Source organism: Stegostoma tigrinum, chromosome 25 (genome assembly GCF_030684315.1).
Source record: "Stegostoma tigrinum isolate sSteTig4 chromosome 25, sSteTig4.hap1, whole genome shotgun sequence".
Classification (NCBI taxonomy): domain Eukaryota; kingdom Metazoa; phylum Chordata; class Chondrichthyes; order Orectolobiformes; family Stegostomatidae; genus Stegostoma; species Stegostoma tigrinum.
Window position 1 is genome coordinate 6216124 of NC_081378.1, and position 21516 is coordinate 6237639.

Consider the following 21516-nt stretch of genomic DNA (forward strand, 5'->3'; position numbering starts at 1 on the left):
GTCCCCCAGGAATCTCTGAAGGACAGAAGACAGTGAGACTCATTTGTTGAATATGTCAAAAGTGGTTTAAGCTAATTTAAGATTCACTCATCAGTTTGCATTTATTCAAATTACAATAAACTAATAAATTTGTTTTATATCAAACACACATGTCTTCTTGTCTTCCTTTTGAGCAGACTTTAAAAAATTGTTTAGAAATTTTTAGCCTAGAGATACAGGGCCTAGCAGAGTGAATAGTAAATGAAAATTGTACGATCCCTGCAGTGTGGAAGCAGGCCGTTTGGCCCATGAAGTCTACACTGCCCCTCTGGATGCATCCCACCCAGACCCATCCTTTCCCTGCAGCCCTGCACTTCCCATGACTATTATGATGGGAACTGCAGATGCTGGAGAATCCGAGATAACAAAATGTGGGGCTGAATGAACACAGCAGGCCAAGCAGCATCTTAGGAGCACAAAAGCTGACGTTTCGGGCCTAGCTTTTCTGATGAAGGGTCTAGGCCCAAAACGTCAGCTTTTGTGCTCCTAAGATGCTGCTTGGCCTCCTGTGTTCGTTCAGCTCCACACTTTGCCATCTGGCTAACACATCCCTGGACACTGTCGGCAATTTGGCATGACCAATCCACCGAACCTGCACATCTTTGGACTGTGGGAAGAAACCCACACAGACACAGGAAGAATGTGCAAACTCCACACAGACAGTCACCTGAGGCTGGAATCGAACCCAGCTAACTCCCTGGTACTGTGAGGCCGCAGTGCTAACCACTGAGCCACCGTGCCACCCCAAAAATAAATGCATTCTTCTGCAATGAAGGGGAATTGACATTGTCTTGACATCTGGATTAATTTGGCACTGAAGGGAGGCTGAGTTAAAAAAAGACACAAACTCTTACTTTGATGAGGATGTCTTTCGCCTCTTTGCCTAGCCAGCGAGGGTAGATAGGGTCATCCGTGCGGATGGATTGGAACAGCTCATCCTCATCGTTGCCATGGAAAGGAGACTGGCCAATCAACATCTCGTAGAGGAGAACTCCGAAGGACCACCAATCCACTGACGTGCTGTACCTCTGTCCCAGCAGGATCTGCTCGGTGAAAGAGGTTTATAACGGGACAGTCAGAACTTACAGCACCTTACACCCATGTTTCTTAGCAACATCGTGGGTGAAGATCTTTACCATCACAAAGCCAAATCTGTAAGGAATGAATACGACGCATCAATTTCAGCGAATGTCTCTTTGAACTGCTGCAGTCCCTCAGCTCCAGGTATACCCACAGTGCTGTTAGGGAGTGAAGTTTGAGTGGAGGGAGGGCGTGAGTGGCTTTTGATCCATTGACTTTGAAGGAAAAGTGGTATAGTTGCAAATCAAGATGGTGTGTGTCTTGGAGGGAAATTTGTGAATGATGATGCTTCATTTCATCTCCTTTTGTTTCTAGATGGTAGAGGTCAAGGATGAAGGAGTCTTGGTGAGTTGGTACAGAGTATCTTGTAGATGGTACACATGACTCCTACCGATTATTGGTGGTGAGGGGAGTGAATATTGAAGATGTTAGACGTTATGCCAATCAAATGGGTTGTTTTGCCTCAGGTATTGTTGAATTTCTCGAGTGTTGTTTGAAGCTGCACTAATTCAGGCAAATGGAGAGCACCCCAACACCCTTCTGACTTGTGCCTTGTAGAAGGTGGACAGAATTTGATGATTTAGATGAATTACTTGCCACAGAGTTTGAAGCCTCAAATCTGTGTTTGTATCCACAGTATATGTTTTAGTTAGTCCGGTTCAGCTTCAATTCTTGGACAGGAAGTTGGTAATGGGGAAACTGTAGTGATAGTAATGCCATCAAATGCCAAGGAGAAATGGTTAAATTCTCTTTTTTTGGAGATGGTCATTACCTGCCATGTCTTTGGCACAAATATTACTTTAAAAGTATCGAGGTATTAACGTCTAACATTTTGCACTGTCTGCTCTCATCAGTGGATACTGTACATGAACATACATTAGTAAGCTCTACACACAGCTGTCATTAACCTTTAGAAGACTTGAAACTCTGTTACAAATGGTAAAACCATCAGGGTATCAACCATTCAGATTAAAGCGAAATACTGCAGATGCTGGAATTTCTGAAATAAATCCGGAAGTGCTGGAGAAACTCAGTGAATCTGGCAGCATCAGTGGAGAGAGGAACAGAGTTAACAATTGGAGTCTGATTACATGCTTCTTCAGAACTTTGGGTTCATGTGGGACTTGAAACATTCTAACTCAGTTTCTCTCTCCACTGATGTTGCCAGACCTGTTGAGTTTCTCTGGCATTCTCTGTTTTTATTCTGGGGTGTTTGAATTTGCCTGCCTAGCATTTAAAGTTGCAACATAGAAATAGTTTGTTCTAACCAAATGATCTCTGTCACTGTTTACGTTCCTCCTTCCGTCCTGTCTCATTGATTGCCAATTACATCTTTTTCTTGTCGTCTCTTATTTATCTACATGTCCAGCTATCATATTCTCCTCGTTCACTGTGATACCAAGAACCACATTCTAACTGAGATAATAGGAACTGCAGATGCTGGAGAATCCAAGATAACAAAGTGTGGACTGGATGAACACAGCAGGCCAAGCAGCATCTTAGGAGTACAAAAGCTGAAGGTTTTTCTGATGAAGGGCCTAGGCCTGAAACGTCAGCTTTTGTGCTCCTAAGATGCTGCTTGGCCCAATGTGTTCATCCAGCTCCACACTTTGTTATCTCCACATTCTCATTCACTGATTCCTGGGATGGCAGGGCTGATATATGAAGACAAGTTGAATTGGTTTGGACTATATTCACTGGGGTTTAGAAGAATAGAACTGGACAGGGCAAATGCAGCAAGTTCAGAACCAGAGGTCACAGTCCAAGGAAATGTGGTGAACCATTTGGGATTGAGATGAGGAGAAATATCTTCACCCAGAGAGTGGTGAGCCTGTGGAATTTTCTGCCACAGAAAGTAGTTGAGGCCAAAACATTGAATGTTTTCAAAAAGGATTTAATTATGGTTTTGAAGGTTAAAGTTATAAAAGTTATGGGAGCAAAGTGGGAACAGGGGACTGTGTGTCATGATCAATCAGGGTCATATTGAATTGCAGAGCAGGCTTGAAGGGCCGAATGGCCTACTCCTGCTCCTATTTTCAATGTTTCTAGTCACGCTCAGGAAGAAATCTTTCCTAAATTCCAATTTGGAATTTTTAATAACTAATTTCCATTTGTAACCTTTGTTTTTGGACTCCCCATAAGTGGAAATAACTTAGCTATGCCTTTCCTGACAAGCTCATTTATAATTTTAAATACTTTTTCCTAGGGCAACATCGGCTAGTTTGATGAAAGGGTAATAGAACAGTAAAACACAGATGATGTCCATTTGACCCATCAAATTTCTGATGGCTCTTTCAATAAGCAAGCCATTTAGTCCTAGTTTCTGGCTCAATCCCCATTTCCCCAAAATTTTTTCTCCTTTGAATGTTTATCCAGTTCACATTTGAATGCTATTAGTAAATCAATTTCTAGCATCCCATCAGGCAAGTGGAATACATTGGTTCATGGTACAGCAATTGAACAATGCTGAGAAAAAGGCACATTTTGTGGGTGTTATTTGACTTGCATTCATCAGGACACTTCACAAGAATATCAATTTCAGGGGAAAATCAGCATTTATATTGCATGTGAGGGTGAATTAAATTAAATTCATGTTATTAGGCACTGAATTCCACTTGTTCACAGAAAAGGTTTTTGCCGATATCACTCTACTGTTATTTTTTGCTAATTACTTTGCCCTTTGGGCAGAAGGCATTGGAAAGATTTCCTTTATTCAGTCAATTTGTCAATGTAGCATGCTGAATTCAATATCAACCTTCAAGCATTAATAGCTACATTATAAGCCAATACCTTGTAACACAAAATATAACGTCAAAGCCAACATTTAACTTTTGTCTTTAATTAATTTGTAGTCTTCACATGCTGACAATTTATTTCCTAATTACTTAAGAACATGTTTCTTGAACAGGGCAAACTGTTGAAGGATTTTGGCTAAGGCCTGTGATTCTGTTTCCCTCCATGAGTGCTGCCTGATCCATTGTGTGATGACATTTTATCATTGATTCAAGAATTAGTTATTTCCTTCTTATATCTAAGATGCTGAAGGTTTGGAATAAAAACAGAGTGGTGGAGAAGCTCAGCAACTTCAGCCGCATCTGTGGAAAGAGAAACAGTTAACATTTCAGATCCAATATAAACCCAAAGTTCATCTTAGACTCAGATGTTAACTCTGTTTTTCTCTGTCCACAGATGCTCAGTTTCTCCAGTATTTTTCTTTGAATTAATACATGAAGTTGATTGATTTTAAAAGTGGAATTAGATTGGTTGAGGCATTGTCATGGCCAATTCACAAATCAATGATAATTGACAGTTAACTGTTAGGCTTTGTTTAAATTTTAAAATATGCTGCCAGATCTACCAAGTTTTATCAGCAGCTCTTGGTTTTGTTTATTTCAGATCACCAACATCTTTGTTTTGCTTTGATGGTTGTGTTCTACTTTGCTCATGTGGTGATTGCATGGAGGTCAGCCAGGTGGACCTCATAGAGTATGAGTTCCTTGATTGTTACTGTTAGCCTGGTCCAATCAGGGAGGCCTGGCTGACAGATTGAATGAGGAGTGTCAAAGGTTCTGCTCACTCTGAGAGCTGGTTCTGAGGAAGCAGGATCAGTGTCAAGCACTGTGCATGCATAAATAAAGGGTGACTTGGTGATGGGATACCGACCTCTGTGGAGTTATTTCAGCTCATACACATATTGCGCCTCATTAAATTCAACTTTGCCAACAAATTGGCATCTTACAATGTACATGTTGACTTTGCCCTGAAATTGGTATTTTTGTGAATTGTCCCAATGAGTGCAAGCCAAAACGCTTCAACAAAATGTGTCCTTTTTCAGCAATATTTAATGCCTGTAGCATCAAATGACTGTCTGTCAGCTTTTCAGCACTTAATAGCTGGTAATCTATTGCACTAATTGATCTGTTAATTTGCTTGATTAAACTATAACAAGCTTTGCAAAAGTACAAAGTATTCTTGAAATCTATGTGCAGCTTTGGTTAGAGCAGACAGATAATAGAACATGAAAACATAATTTATTTTGTTTATGTTTTCAAATTACTCAGGAGTAACTGGGTAATGTTTTTAAATGAATTGGAAAATTGAATAGAATGGTATATTACAAAATATTTTACAGAAGCTGACGGTTAAATCAAAGCCTAGATGTTTTAACTGTATTGTGTTCACACTTTAGCATTATGCTTTCATAACAGCAGCGTAGTCAGAGAGAGGTTTCATGTGTATCTTTAAGAAGGAGACAGAGATAAGAGATGGAGAAATGTAGGGAGGAAGAGGTTAGGATGTAGATATTGAAACCAGGAAATGCTGGGACAGATATATCGGAGGGTAATGGAAGAGGGTTAGAAAACTGAGGTGAAGGACGATGAGGCCAGGTTGGGATTTGAAAACAAGAATGAGAATTTTAAAATCGTGTGAACTTTTTTATTTGGAGCCAAGTAGGAGAGTGAGAGGGAAAGAAAACACAGTAAATAAATTAATGGACAGTTTCACACGTGGTTCCTGTGAGCATGTGAGAATGGGAATGGTGGGGGGTGGGCAGTGCCTGTAGGAATGGGGATGGTGGGGATGGGCAGTGCCTGTGGGAATGGGGATGGTGGGGATGGGCAGTGCCTGTGGGAATGAGGATGGTGGGGGTTGGGTAGTGCCTGTGGGAATGGGGATGGTGTTGGGGGTGGCAGTGCCTGTGGGAATGGGGATGGTGGGGGTTGGGCAGTGCCTGTGGGAATGGGGATGGTGGGGAGTGGGCAGTGCCTGTGGGAATTGGGATGGTGGGGGTGGGCTGTGCCTGTGGGAATGGGGATGGTGGGGGTGGGCTGTGTCTATGAGAATGGAGATGATGGGAATGGGAATAGTGGGGTGGGCAGTGCCTGTGGGGGTGGGGTGAGGGTGCAATGTGACTGTGGAGTGGGTATAGACGTGCTGTGCCTATGGGGCAGGGGAATATGCTGGGGGCGATGATGGGGAAGGGATGTGTATCGTTGGGAGCAGGGGTAGGGTTGGGTACACTGTGTGGCTGAATCTGTATTCGGGAGAGTTACTAGTGAGTCTGTAGGAGTGGTGGAGGGGGTTGGGTTGCCATGCTTATGGGGGTGTGTGATGGAGTATGTCTGTGGGGGTGAGACATGCCTGAGAGGGTGGATGGTGTGCCTGTGAGGGTGGGGCTAGGGGTGGAGTGTGCCTGTGGAGGTGAGGATGCATGTTTATGGGTGGGGAGTGCCTATGGGGGTGAGGGTGGGGTATGTCTGCGGGGGTTGATGGTGTGCCTGTGAGCGTGAAGGTAGGCTGTGTCTGTGGGGGTGGATGGTGTGTTTTAGGGGGTGAGGGATGGGGGTGGAGAGAGCCTGTGGGGGTGAATGGTGTGTTCAGGAGGTGAATGGTGTGTTGTGGAGGTGGGGATGGAAAGTGCCTGTGGGGATGGATGGTGTGTTGTGTGGGTAAGGGAGTGGGGAAGCAGTGTGTCTGTGGGGGTGGATAGTGTGTCGTGGGGGTGGGGGTGGAGTGTGCCTGGGGGTGTGGACAGTGTGTTGTGCGGGTTGGGGGTGGAGTGTGCCTGTGGGGGTGGGTGGTATGTTGTGGGGGTGGGGATTAGGGGTGGAGTGTGCCTGTGGGGGTGGATGGTGTGTTGTGGGGTTGGGAGTGGGGCTTGAGGGTGGAGTGTGCCTCTGGGGGGTGGTGTGTTCTGCAGTTGGGGGTGGGGGTGGTATGTGCCGGTGGGGGTGGATGGTGTGTTGTGCGGGTGGGGTTGGGGATGGAGTGTGCCTGTGGGGGTGGATAGTGTGCTGTGCGGGTGGGGGATGGGAGTGGTGTGTGCCTGTGGGGGTGGATGGTGTGTCGTGTGGGTGGGGGTTTGGGGTGGTGTGTGCCTGTGGGGGTGGATGGTGTGTCGTGGGGGTGGGGGTAGGGGTTGGCAGTGATGTGTGCCTGTGGGGGTAGATGGTGTGTTGTGGGTGTGGGGGTTGTGGGTGGTGTGTGCCTGTGGGGGTGGATGGTGTGTTGTGGGGGTGGGGGTGGGGTTGGGGGTGGAGTGTGCCTGTGGGTGTGGGCCATCAAGAACAGTGCACATTACGGACCTGTGTACGGTACATTCACCCAACCAAAGATCAAACATCTGGGAGAGGCAATGTCTGAGCAGTAAACCAACAGGCCCCAGACAAAGAAAGCAGGGGGAGGCCATTCAGCTCTTCGAGCCTCTTCAACCATTCAATATGATCATAGTCGATCATCCATCTCAGTCCCCCTGTTCCTGTATTCACCCTTTAACCTTTGAGCCCTTTAGCCCAAAGAAATATATCTATTTTCCTGTTGAAAAATATTCAATATTTTGTCCTCAATCACTCTCTGTGACAGAGAATTTCACAGGCCCACCACTCGCTGGGTGAAGAAATTTCACCTCATCTCAGTCCTAAATTACCTTCCCCATTTTGTTAGAATGTGACCCTGGTTCTGGGCTGCCCACTCATTGGGAACATTCTTCCTGGATGTGAGTTTGCTTGCTGAGCTGGAAGGTTAGTTTTCAGATGTTTCGTTACCATTCTAGGTAACATCATCAGTGAGCCTCCGACGAAGCGCTGGTGTTACGTCCCACTTTCTATTTATCTGTTTAGGGTTCCTTGGGTTGGTGATGTCATTTCCTGCGTTGGTGATGTCATTTCCTGTTCTTTTTCTCAGAGGATGGTAGATTGGCTCCAAATCAATGTGTTTGTTGATGGAGTTCCGGTTGGAATGCCATGCTTCTAGGAATTGTCGTGCGATAGGGTTAGGGTTAGGGTTGGAAGGAAACCTAAACAGATAAATAGAAAGCGGGACATAACACCAGCGCTTTGTCGGAGGCTCACTGATGATGTTACCTAGAATGGTTGCTGGAAAAGCTCAACAGGTCTGGCAGCATCTGTGGAGAGAAATCAGTTAACATTTCAGGTCCAGTCACCCTTCCTTAGTCCTGAGTAAGGGTCAGGGTCACTGGACCTGAAACGTCAACTCTGATTTCTCTTCATGGACTCTGCCAGACCTGTTGAGCTTTTCTTGCAACTTGTTTTTGTGCCTGATTTACAGCATCTGCAGTTATTTCAGTTCTTATGGTTGTGAATAGGTGGTTCACTTTTAATCTGTTGCTGGGGAGAAGAATAGAGAAGAACTAGGCATCATAAAAAACATATTCCATTTACAATTTGCTTTTATCATGTGTAGTTATAAAACAATTTAAGTTAAAGCTACAAAAGGACTGTATAAATAACCTATTATTTACCACTCACTGTAATCACAGTCAGTAAAATGCTAACAGATATACAAACCTCTGGGGCGATATAATCAGGTGTTCCACAGAATGTGCTGGTCCTTGCATCATTGTAAATGTTTTCTTTACACATTCCAAAGTCTGCAATTTTGATGTGGCCATCTCGATCAAGCAGCACATTGTCCAACTTCAGATCTCTAAAGAATGCATTAGGAACATAATTATTCAATGCTTGAACAATAAAATAGCATCAGCATACATAAATACATATAGATCCAAACACATGGAATGGCCCTGTGTCTATGTTTACATAAAGAAGTACTTATATTGATTAAACATAGACTCTCTCACATGCATTCAGCTATGTAGACTCACACACACACAAAGTTACATTTGCTTTCTCGCTTAAATGGAGACAAACACATTGACACACACTGCAGTGGAAACTATCATTTCAAAGTATATAGTTTTGTGGCAGTCTAATTGAAAAGAAAAAACTGAATGTGAACATTGGAAAAGGAAACTGGCTCTCCCAGTTTCTAAGGAAACTGTGCCTGAAATTTAGACTGGAAACTAAACCCTCTGGTGAGACTGAAACTAGTTGAAATTACATATGAAGAATCCAGTAGTGCAGCACTGACAGGCCGAAGCACGCACAGGCTAGATCTGTAAGCTGTGAATAAGCAAATATACAGTTGCTGCAGCTGCTTCTGTTACTGAAAGGTGGGGCTATGCTGTATAGACTAAGGAAATTGTGTAGATATCTTTGATGAAGACAGCACCTGTGGAATTTTGTTTCAGAGATAGTAGGAACTGCAGATGCTGGAGAATCTGAGATGACAAGGTGTAGAGCTGGATGACCACAGCAGGCGAAGCAGTATCAGAGAAGCAGGAAGGCTTTCTGAAGAAGGGTCTAGGCCCAAAATGTCAGCCTTCCTGCTCCTCTGATGCTGCTTCATCTGCTGTGTTCATCCAGCTCTACACCTTGTTACCTGTGGAATTTTGTTTGGTTGAGTCCAGTTCCCATTTGGGATCAGACCAATTTCCCGTAGGAGGGGAGCTGAAATTCTCGATGATAAAGAGAAAGTTTTGAAGGACTTTGTGACTTAGACAGATGGCAATTGGCTCAGCCAATTTATGAGATGCACCTTGCATTTAATTCACCATTTAAAGTGTAATTTACAGTTTATAGTCAAGCATATTTTGCCTGTTAATCCATATTTAACACATATTGGTTCTGGGTCTTAGAGTAGGTGGATCCTCATGATAGTTTTTAGTGTTTGCTTTTTTGACTGTTATACAGAAAATAATTCTTTAAATCAAACCGTGGAATGTTGGGGCTTCATTCTTTCAGTAACTAAATGTACTTTTGGAATTCTGGTTTACTAAAAGAAGTTGATGCAACAACTGAGACTGTAATAATAGGTAGAGAAATGTAATGTTGCGCAAACTGTTGAGATCTTTGGTAAATATACCTTTATAGAGTGCAGTGGAAGACACTAAAATAGGAACTAAGACAATAGAAATGCAAAAATAGATTTTGATTTTAACTTCTCTTCCTTTCTAACAATGTGAAATCCTTCCTTTTTTAAATCCGAACTTGTAACCCATATCATGCATAATGGGTGAATCCTTGTTCAGTTGAAACTTTATTATTGACTTATAAAAACTTGACAGAGTTCAGAATTCTCTTGCCTATTAGAATTGCAAATTAGCAAAGCTCCCATATGCGATTTCCGGATTTGTGTTTCTGATACATCAGGATCAGAGTCAGACTGGCAAGCAGTAGATTTACCCTGTACAAACCGCTCTGCCCATCAAACAGGTTCCTACATCAGTAGCGGTACAAACTGTCATTGACCATCCCCTTAATCCCATACAGTCATAAAGTCATTCAGTTGTACAGCAGAGAAACAGACCTCTTGGTCCGACCCGTCCATGCTGACCAGATATCCTAAACTGATCCCATTTGCCAGCATTTGATCCATATCCCTCTAAACGTTTCCTATTCATGTACCCATCCAGGTGCCTTTTAGATGATGTTATTATATTTCCCGAGAGATAACTGACTGGTAAGTCAATAAAACATTCATCTTCAAGGTTATGAACTGTTTCTTCTGTTATCCATTCCACCCTCCACTTATGCTCTTTATTATCCTCCTTAACTCTTCAATGATGTGTGGCCGCTGCTGCTATCGTCCATCTCAAATAGGCCATCTCAGAGGGCAGTCAAGTGTCAACCACATTACTGTGGGTCTGGAGTCACATGTAGGCCAGACATGGTAAGGATGACAGAATTCTCCCTGCAGGAGATTAATAAACCATCCAATGGTTTCACAGTCACCATTAGATAGCCTCAAGTTCCATACTTACAAATCGAATTGAAATTCTACCAGCTGTCCTAATGCCTCCTTTTAGGAATAACTGTGTGCCATCGAGCATTACTCCATCTTGTGTATTTATCCCTACAATCACCAATTACATTGGCAATTAAATGTTTATCCAAGTCTTAATTTAATGCTCACAAGGCATCATGAACTATGCCATGATGTGGTAATGGTGAAGAGGCAATGCTCTCAACATGAAAATGCCAAATCCTCCATGACACACCACCACCGAAAATAAAATTACATATTTTACTTTTGCTTTTCAGCTTGCTCAACAAGAATTGTTCTACAAAATTGGACAGGAGAGAAACTGTCTTGGCAATAAGATCGTGATTATTGTATGTAGCAGAATGTAAATAACATACAGATGTGCGGGTCACATTACAAAGGAGGATTGTAATAGAAAGTGATCTGTGAAACTTTGCATCGGGACACACTGACTCAGGTTCACATCAGAATTGTCAATGGGCAGCCTGTGATTCTCTTGAATTTAAAAAAAACCTAAGCATCTGAGCTCAAAACAGTTAAGTGCTGGGTAACACAGGAGTTTTCAAACAGGGACACTGGGTGAGTGAGGGACAAGTTTCATATCAGCTTTCTGAAACACTTGCCCAATCTTTATATTTCTGGGTTAATTTGAGTTAGGCAGATCTTCTATCTATGAAGAGGCCAAGGTTTGAGGGTCAAGCACGGGGAATGCCGGAGAAACTCAGCAGGCCTGGAAGCATCTTTGGAAAGTCTAATATGACCCTCCTTCACAATTGAAAGGTGATACAAAATAGGTTCCTCTTTATGCTATCGGAAAAGGAGGAGCAAGAGGGTCGAAGGTATGGTGGCCCAGTGCAAAATACAAAGGGGTTGTTAATAGAAGAGAAATAATAAAAAGAGATGGAGAAAGAGTATAAATGAAGCTGTGAAAGGGAGAGGTTAAAGGGCGCAGGCAGGTAGGTGGCCTTGAGGTCTAAATTAGGATGAACAAATGGGTATAGGGTAAATAAGATTACGGAGTTGAATGTGTGACTCGTTGACTGTTGTGGGAACAATGGGTTTCACTTAGGGGTGTGAGCACCAGTACTGGGGAATGTGGGAGCTGTGTCATTCAGATGGTTTTTGCTTGAATTGTGTTGGCACCGGTGTTATGGTTATTTGTATAACTAAGGCAGTGAGGAGGGTTTAAAGGGAATAGTGGAGAAGAGGCATAATGTGAGGGAAGATGTGGTAAATGAAAGGAACAGGGCAATGCAAGAGAATGACATTACAATAAAGCGAAAGACAATCTGAGAATGGCAGGAAGGGGGAACAGAGATGATTAAGAGTAGAAGAGCGGGTGAGGCCAGGGTTGGCAAACAAAAAAACTAAGATGACGAAGGTAAGGTCTCTATCTCTGAATGCTCTTGGCACAAACAACAAAATAGACTAATGTTGGCTTAAATAGGAATAAATATATATGACATGACAGCTACTGCAGAAATGTGACTACAATTTGACTAATGCTGGGACCTGGATAGGAATCTAGGAAAGGGTAGTGGGGTTGCTCTATTAATTGAGGATGATATTACTATGTTAATGAGAGATGATTTAGTTTTAAAAATCAAGAAGGAAAATTAGTTTTAGCAAAAATAAGAAACAACAGAGGAAGAAGCCAACTATGGGAGTCGTATACAGTTCTCCCGAAAGCAATGGTACTGTGTGATGGGGACTACATGAAGAAATAACATGGGCTTCTAAATGAAACAAACAATGTGGGTGGTTTTAACTTACATGCAAACTGGATGAATCAGATCAGCAAAGGAAGCTGTATTTATAAAGTGCGTTTTCTACAATTTCTTAGAACAGCACACTCTAGGACCAATCAGAGATTAAATTATTCTAGACCTATTAGTTTGCAATGAAGAAGGATTAACTAATGATCTGATAGTAAAGGAACCTCCAGGTATTAGTGATCATAATATGAATGAATTTTTCATTGTTTTTGAGAAGGACAAGAGTGGGACTTAGACAAGTGTTTAAGCTTGAATAACAGTAATTACAATGGTATGAAAACAGAGCTGATTAAAGTAAACTGTGTAAATAGTTTAAGGTGTCAATTAGTAGAAATGCAGTAACATTATGAAATTATTTTGACAGCAAAGGCACAGTCCCGTGATGAGGAAAGACTGCAAGAAAATGGTCACATCATCTAAGAAGTTAAAGAAAGAATCAAACTTGAAAGAAAGAGCATACAATTCTGTGAATATTAATGCAGGGTCAAAATTTTGGGAAGAATTTAAAAACGAGCCAGAAATGATAGAAAAATAATGAAGAAGAAATTATGGCACCAAAAAAAGCTAGTTAGGAATATAAAAATAGGCATAAGAGTTTCTAAAGCAATTTAGAAAAAAAAGTGTAACTGAGGTGAGCACTGCTCCTAAGTTAGTCAGGTGAATTAATAATTAATAATATGAAAATGTCAGATGAATTGAATTGCCATTTCATGTCTATGTTTACTATAGAACACATAGCTAACATCCAGAAATACTTGTAAAACAAATGATAAAAGGGAGGGACGAAATTAAAATAATCCCATCATCAACAAAAGGGCAGTGAAAGCTGACGAATAATTAAGAACTGACTTAATCTAAATGATCACGAGAGGTGGAGCTGAGAAAATAGTAGATGCATTGGCTTTAATTTTCCAAAACTTCCTAGACTCTGGAATGGGCCTATCAGATTGACAGAAAGCGACTGTAACGTCTCCATTCAATAAGGATGGGAGACAGAAAACAAGAAACCTATGGGTCAGTTAGCTTGCAATCTATCAGATGAAAATACAGGAACAGAAATCTATTTTATCATAGAATTCTTGCTTTGTGGAAACAGGCCACTCAGCTCAACAAGTCCACACTAGCTCTCTGAAGAGCATCACACCCTGATTCACTCCATGACTCCATCCCTGTATTTCCCATGTCCAATCCACCTAACCTGCAAATCTTTGCACTGTGGGAGGAAACCAGAGCACCCAGAGAAACTCATGCTGATACAGGGAGAATATGCATCCTCTACACAGACAGTTACCCAAGGCTGGAATTGAACCCTAGTCTGGTGCTGTGAGGCTGCAGTGCTAACCACTGAGCTATCATGCTGCCCCAACTCCTGTGCTACCCCGAAGGAAGTTATAACGACTTACTCAGAAAATCTCGATGCAATTAAGCAAAGTTAACCTCCTTTGTGCGGTAGTGAGATTCATATTCTCAACAATTTATTTAAATTCAAAGCAAATCGATAGAGTCTCAGGTGAGAAAGGAATACGGTTTAGGAATTGTAGAGATGGTGAGGGAAGGTGGAGTAAGGTTAAAGACCTTATTAAGTGTTGAAGCTCTAAGTGGTGCAGTGAGCCGGGAGGCTTGTGTTTAAGACCCACCAACACCAGAGGTGTGTCAGAACATCTCTGAACAGGTTGATGAAAATAGTTTCCTCCAGTCTGTACATTGTTCAATGACAGTGAATCTGTCACATGTTTTTTGCCATTGTTTTCTTGAATGGATTGTAAAGGGACACTGTAGTAGGAACACTCCACACCAATTTCTTCCCATATTTACTGTATCTACTGCTAAAGCCCTGAAAAGACAATTTGTGAAATTAGCATAATTCCTGTACATATGCTTTTACAACAGGTCCTAGTTGAACATGCTATAAACATAAGGGTTTGTCGATTTAAGACAGAAAGAAAGAGCATCTTTCTCACAGAGGGTCAAACTCTTCCTCAAATGATGGTGGAAGCAAAGTCTTTGAGTATTTTAAAGCAAGAAGCTGACAGATTCTTGTTAAACCAGAGGGTGAAAGGTTATTGGAGTCAGATGGGCATGTGGTTTAAATCAGGTCAGCCATGATTTTACTGCATGTCAGAGCAGGCCTGAGGGGCCGAACAGCCTGACACTACTTCTAATTTGTCTGTTCTATTGTTTGTGTGCTTAGAGAAGTTAATCAGTTTCTTTAAAAGGTGGTTAAACCTACATGGGCAAAAGGAAGTGATGTTTGCCCACAAACATGCTTCTCAATTTAGGTCAATTGAAGGTGTTTTCGATCATAATATTTAATCTATAAATGAAAACAAGAAAATCTACAGCAGCATCTTTGCGCCTCCAATACCTGTAAATAATGCCCTTGGCGTGAAGAAACTGGAGACCAGAAATAATTTCTGCAGCATAAAACCTGTAATGGAACATGAGAAAGTTTATAAGCAACAAAATACTAAAATAAATGATGAATAAAGGCAAAATACTGCAGATGTTGGAAATCTGAAAGAAACATGAAGACTGGAGAAACTCAGCAAGTCTGTGGTGAGGAAAACACAGTTAATATGTTGAATCTGGTACAAGTCTTCTTCATATAAATGCATATTGCCCTGCTATCACTTTGCCTTGAACTTATTTTCAATTGCTATTATCCAGCTGCTCTCCCTGCTTTTTCAAGGGACTTAGTTTGCCGTGTGACTGTTTTCTAAATCTGAAGATTTGTTCTCAATGCGTCATCTTCCTGTAAGCACTGGAGACCTCTGACACAATCTCACTCTGGTTTCTTGTTTCTGAGTCACTAGCCTGTGGGTTCCTACTGTGGGGTCCTAAGCGCAAAACCTACATACTTTCAGGGGGAATGCTGCACATTTGGAAGTGGTTCGTTTGTATGAAATATTAGTCTGAAAATCCCTGGTACAATTTCAAAGAAGGACAGGAATCCGCTACTTGGTATCCTGATCAATATCTGTCCTTCAATCAATGCCTAAAACCAGATTAAATGGCCAACATGGGTTATATTATTTTGGAACTTTCTGTGTGCAATCCTGCTCCTGCATTAATGCTATATTACAACCAGTGACTATTCTTGAAAAGTTCGCTCTGGGTTGTAAAAAGGTTTTGGGAAGGTTCCTAAAGTTGTGAAAGATGCTAAAGAAGTGCACTTTACTAAAACACATCCGGACAGAAAGTGCCTTCAGTTTAATGTCTCATCTGAAAGACAGCACTTCTGACATTCCAGCACTGCCTGAGTTTTGACCTGCTGTGTCAGCCTCAAGTTTTGCACTAGAATGCTGGAGAGGGATTCAACCATTGGAGCCAGAAGCAAGACAGTTCCAAAGCAAGAGATTGACCATTATGCAAAGTTATGCTTAGAAAAGCAAGGAACCAAAACCAAACTTGGAATTGTTGGCCACAATCGTGGTCAGAAGAATGAACCAGAGATGTTCAGTGACATTCAGACAGGGCCAGCAAGTTGTTGGGCTTCATAAAGGAAACTAAATAAGGTACTGATTTTTTATTGATTAAAAAGCTTTGTGAATGTGGTTAACAATGGTTCATTTCATTCTTCTACATCACACAGCGTTTTATACACAATACCAGCTTGCTTTTGCTTAACAACTGTTAAAGCGATTGAGTGATGGGTCATATGGGAAGCCCATTACTCTAGTGAGGACCTATAAAGTAAAAAGCACATGTATATTGCAGTGTCTTGCAGCTTCAGAATACATTTCCAGATGGTCAAGCCCAAACAGCAAGTACTGATTTACTGAACTTTTAAAGTTCACAAAAGTTCTAATTTTGGCCCCATAAGTGGCAGGATGTTAATGGAATACCTTTTTTCATAATTACCAAGAATAAGCTAATAATGTAGAACATAGAACATAGAACATTACAGCACAGTACAGGCCCTTCGGCCCTCGATGTTGTGCCGACCTGTCATACTGATCTGAAGCCCATATAACCTACACTATTCCATGTATGTCCATATGCTTATCCAATGACGACCTAAATGTACCTAAAGTTGGCGAATCTACTTAAATGTACCTAAAGTTGGCGAATCTACTAAATAAGTTTGAAAGACACGTTATATAATACTTGCCAGAGGAATGTCACAGAAATATGTTAAACAGGTGAATATTGTTCAGTGTGCTTTCAACGCAAATTGAATCAACGATGATTATGGAAGAATTGGAGGTCTGAAATTCCTGATTCTCCACTGCAAATTCATGTTTTTGTAGGAATTCCCAAAACCAGGCTTAAGACATTGACAAGAGGCTGGAGATAGAAGGAGTCAGATTGAAATGGGGCCAGAAAATGATCCAAATGCAGACTGTCTTCCTCTGTACCTTCATTACAGAATTTTCATGGCACAGAAGGAGACCATTCGGCCGACTGGGTCTGTACTGGCTTTTCAAGTGAGTCTGGTAGCAATCTCCTGCTTCTCACTCATACCTTTGCATGCTATTTTTATCCAAATAATCATCCAATGCCCTATTCGGGTGACACAGGATGGCATTCAGTTAACTATGCCCATGTTGGCTCTTCTGCAGAACTATCCATCTGTCTGTTCCTTTCCCATGGTTTAGACATCCCTCTTTACTGAACCATTCAGTCAGCACTTTTACTCAATCTGATAACAAAATGTGGCATTAATAGGATCAATCGAAATCAGACCTGTGATCTCGGTTTTTTGTTGACATTTATCATTTATTGATTCAATTGCAGATTTAAGGTGGAAGATATTTAACATTAGGAGGAAATAGGAGGATACATTGCACAGAGGCAGTGACCCTACTGCTAGACTGAGAAAGCCAGGTTCAAGGCCCAGCTGCTTCAGAAGGTATGTCATAATGTTGCTGAACAGGTTAATTAGGAAAACAGTTTTTTTTAAAAGAAAGTATATCTAATTCTGAAACCTGACCCAAATCTGTACGGGTTAGGTGTAATCAGATTTGACATCGCTCTGTCTGACAAAAACAGAAATTGTTGGAGGAAATTCAGCTGGTCTGTGGAGAGAAAGCAGTCAATATTTCAAGTCCAATGATCCTCCTGCAGAATATTTTGTCCCAGCAAAGTCTCCCAAATATTAATGATAGGACAGCATCTCTATCTGGACCAGGAAAACATTGTTCCAGACATCCTACACACTTTCTATTTGAGACTGCCTTTAAAAGCAAGATTATTATCACTCTGTACAGATTGAAATTGTCTAAATGCATCATATATTTCAGTCTTGATCAAATAGCATTGTGCAATGAGCTCCTACACTTTTTCCTACATAGGACTAAATGAACTTTTGAATCCAAATCAATGGAGGTGAGAAAGCGATGTTTACTCCAACTAACTCGAGTCTCCCTAAACATCCTCACAGCTCCAAATGACTACTTTTGATTAAGGACAATTTATAGACAGAAATATTTTACATGTTTCCAAGAGGCAGTGGTGGGTTGATTTTCTTATTATTCATGATGGAGAAAAAAAAATTGAAATTCAACAGGTCGAATCCAGTGCTTGGAGCACAAAATGAACAGCAGCTGAAGAAAACTCTTTGATGCTTCTTACAAAAGGCTGAAAAGGTCCAAAAAGCATTAAATCATATTTACAACTCTTTTTGAACTATTCACGGCAACACAAAGAAATTTTCACTGAAAGAATTTTGCCCAGTCCTTATCGCTTCATTTATGAGCATCAAATAAGAAACGTCTTTGTCAGATGGAAACAGGACAGAAGCACTTTCACCTTTAGAAGGTTTTGAAGATGTACGCTAAGGTACAGATCCTATTTGCTGTTTCTTGTCCATTGTAATGTTACAGCTATGTTGGACATTCGAGGATCACTAAATGCTGCCAAGTTGTTACTGAGACAATTAAACAAAGCTTCAGTATTAAGACAAAAGTTGACTCACGTTGCCCTTGGTGCATCAAACTTTTGGCAATTCTGAATGTGAAACATTAGGTCACCGCCATTCAGGTATTCCATTACAAAAAACAGATTCTCCTATACCAAGCAGAAATAGGGAAGATCAGCATATAATTCTACAGACAAACATAGAGAGGAGACAATATATGAAGCTATCACAAATTGTACCAGAAGAACAAGCTTAATATTGAATTCTATTATAACAATAAGAGTTGGTCAGATCTGCTTTGCTGAATTGACTGTTTATTAACCACAATCAGTTCAGGTGTGATTATAAGTCCTCACCTAAAGGTGATAAGGGCCTGTGGAATTATTGCTGGACTGTTAATACAGAGGCACAAAAACTGAAATCACTGGAAAAGCTCAGCAGCTCTGGCAGCATCTGTGAAGAAAACAATTTCAGAGTTAGCGTTTTGGTTCCGGTGGCACTTCCTCGGACCCAAAATATTAACTCTGATTTCTCTTCACAGACGCTGCCAGGCTGGCTGAGCTTTTCCAACAACTTCAGTTTTTGTTCCTGATTTACAGCATCTGCAGTTCTTTCAGTTTTTTTGTTAATCCAGCGGCTCAGGTCACATTCTGAGGCTGAAGTTCAAATCCAATCATGGTAGGTGGTGGAGAGAGAGATAATGGGAACTGCAGATGCTGGAGAATCCAAGATAACAAAGGGTGGGGCTGGATGAACACAGCAGGCCAAGCAGCATCTTAGGAGCACAAAAGCTGATGTTTCGAGCCTAGACCCTTCATCAGAGAGGGGGATGGGGTGAGGGTTCTGGAATAAATAGGGAGAGAGGGGGAGGCGGACCGAAGATGAACAGAGGAGAAGATAGGTGGAGTGGAGAGTATAGGTGGGGAGGTGGAGAGGGGATAGGTCAGTCCGGGGAGGACAGACAGGTCAAGGAGGCGGGATGAGGTTAGTAGGTAGGAAATGGAGGTGCAGCTTGAGGTGGGAGGAGATGATAGGTGAGAGGAAGAACAGGTTAGGGAGGCGGGGATGAGCTAGGCTGGTTTTGTGATGCAGTGGGGGGAGGGGACGAGCTGGGCTGGTTTTGGGATGCCGTGGAGGAGGGGGAGATTTTGAAGCTTGTGAAATCCACATTGATACCATTGGGCTGCAGGGATCCCGAGCGGAATATGAGTTGCTGTTCCTGCAACCTTCGGGTGGCATCATTGTGGCACTGCAGGAGGCCCAGGATGGACATGTCGTCTGAGGAATGGGAGTGGGTGTTAAAATGGTTCGTGACTGGGAGGTGCAGTTGTTTATTGCGAACTGAGCGGAGGTGTTCTGCAAAGCGGTCCCCAAGCCTCTGTTTGGTTTCCTCAAAGTCGAGGAAACCACACCGGGTGCAATGGATACAATCTACCACATTGACAGATGTGCAGGTGAACATCTGCTTAATATGGAAAGTAAAAGCAGATGTTTACCTGCACATCTGCCAATATAGTATACCATATCCACTATAACCGGTGTGGCTCCCTCTACGTTGGGGAAACCAAGCGGAGGCTTGGGGACTGCTTTGCAGAACACCTCCGCTCGGTTCGCAATAAACAACTGCACCTCCCAGTCACGAACCATTTTAAATCCCCCTCCCATTCCTTAGACGACATGTCCATCATGGGCCTCCTGCAGTGCCATAATGATGCCACCCGAAGGTTGCAGGAACAGCAACTCATAATCCACTTGGGAACCCTGCAGCCCAATGGTATCAACATGGACTTCACAAACTTCAAAATCTCCCCTCCACCACTGCATCCCAAAACCAGCCCAGCTCGTCGCCTCCCCTCACTGATTCTTAAAACCAGCTCAGCTCACCCCTGCCTGCCTAACCTGTTCGTCCTCTCATCTATCCCCTCCTCCCACCTCAAGACGCACCTCCATTTCCCACCTACTAACCTCATCCCGCCTCCTTGATCTGTCCGTCCTCCCCGACTGACCTATCCCCTCCCCACCTCCCCACCTATACGCTCCTCTCCACCTATCTTCTCCTCTATTCATCTTTGGCCCGCCTCCCCCTCTCCCCATCCCCCTCTTTGATGAAGGGTCTAGGCCTGAAACGTCAGCTTTTGTGCTCCTGAGATGCTGCTTGGCCTGCTGTGTTCATCCAGCTTCACACTTTGTTATCATGGTAGACGGTGGAATTTGAATTCAATAAAAAATCTGGAATTAAGCATTTAGTGATGTACACAAAGCCATTGCAAATTGTTGCATGTAAAACCTTTCCAGTTCATTAATCACCTTTAGGGAGTGGGGATTTCTGTCCCTTAGAAGAAAAGCAACTTCTGGATGGAGAAGAGTCACATCAGACTGAAAACATGAACTCTGGTTCTCTCTCCTCAGACGCTGCCAGACTTGTTGAGTTTCTCCAGTTATTTCTGTGTTTGCTTGAGATTAGGATGGAGCCGTAGGTTAGTTAGGCCACTCCTGGCGGACTGTGGTTGCCACACCAAACAAAGAATGTGTGTTTGCTAGAGCGGGTGCAGTGGAGATTCATCAATGATATTGCATGGGCTGGAGTGGTCTGAAGACAGACTCAATAGGCTGGGGTAACCCACAGAGCAGAAAGAGACTGATTGAGATGTACAATGTTATGAGGGACATAGACAGACCAGATGAAGAAAAACCTCTTTCCTTTAATAGAGGGATCAATAACCAAGGGGCACAGTTTTATGGTAACAAGCAGGAGGTTTAAACAGAATTTGAGGAAATAATTTTTTCCATCCAGAGGATGATGGATTTCTGGATAACAAAGTGTAAAGCTGGATGAACACAGCAGGCCAAGCAGCATCTCAGGAGCACAGAAGCTGACGTTTCGAGCCTCGACCCTTCATCAGAAAAGGGGGATGGGGAGAGTATTCTGAAATAAATAGGGTGAGAGGGGGAGGCGGACCGAAGATGGATAAAGGAGAAGGTAGGTGGAAAGGAGAGGAGAGGTGGGGAGGTAGGGAGGGGATAGGTCAGTCCGGGGAGGATGGGCATGTCAAGGGGGCAGGATGAGGTTAGTAGGTAGGAAATGGAAGTGCAGCTTGAGGTGGGATGAGGGGATGGGTGAGAGCAAGAATAGGTTAG

At 42.4% G+C, this 21516-nt stretch overlaps 1 protein-coding gene across 3 annotated transcripts in view; it reads right to left on the reverse strand.

The window, feature by feature from the left end:
* Positions 1–21516, reverse strand: part of prkcq (protein kinase C, theta) — a 158603-nt gene that overhangs the window by 16379 nt on the left and 120708 nt on the right. For all 3 annotated transcript variants that reach the window (XM_048554528.2, XM_048554527.2, XM_059654463.1), the window contains 4 exons: positions 18436–18527; positions 14884–14946; positions 8427–8565; positions 894–1082 (listed from right to left, as the gene is read on the reverse strand). In XM_048554528.2, the coding sequence (XP_048410485.2) occupies positions 894–1082; positions 8427–8565; positions 14884–14946; positions 18436–18527 (483 nt within the window). The remainder of the gene's footprint in view (positions 1–893; positions 1083–8426; positions 8566–14883; positions 14947–18435; positions 18528–21516) is intronic.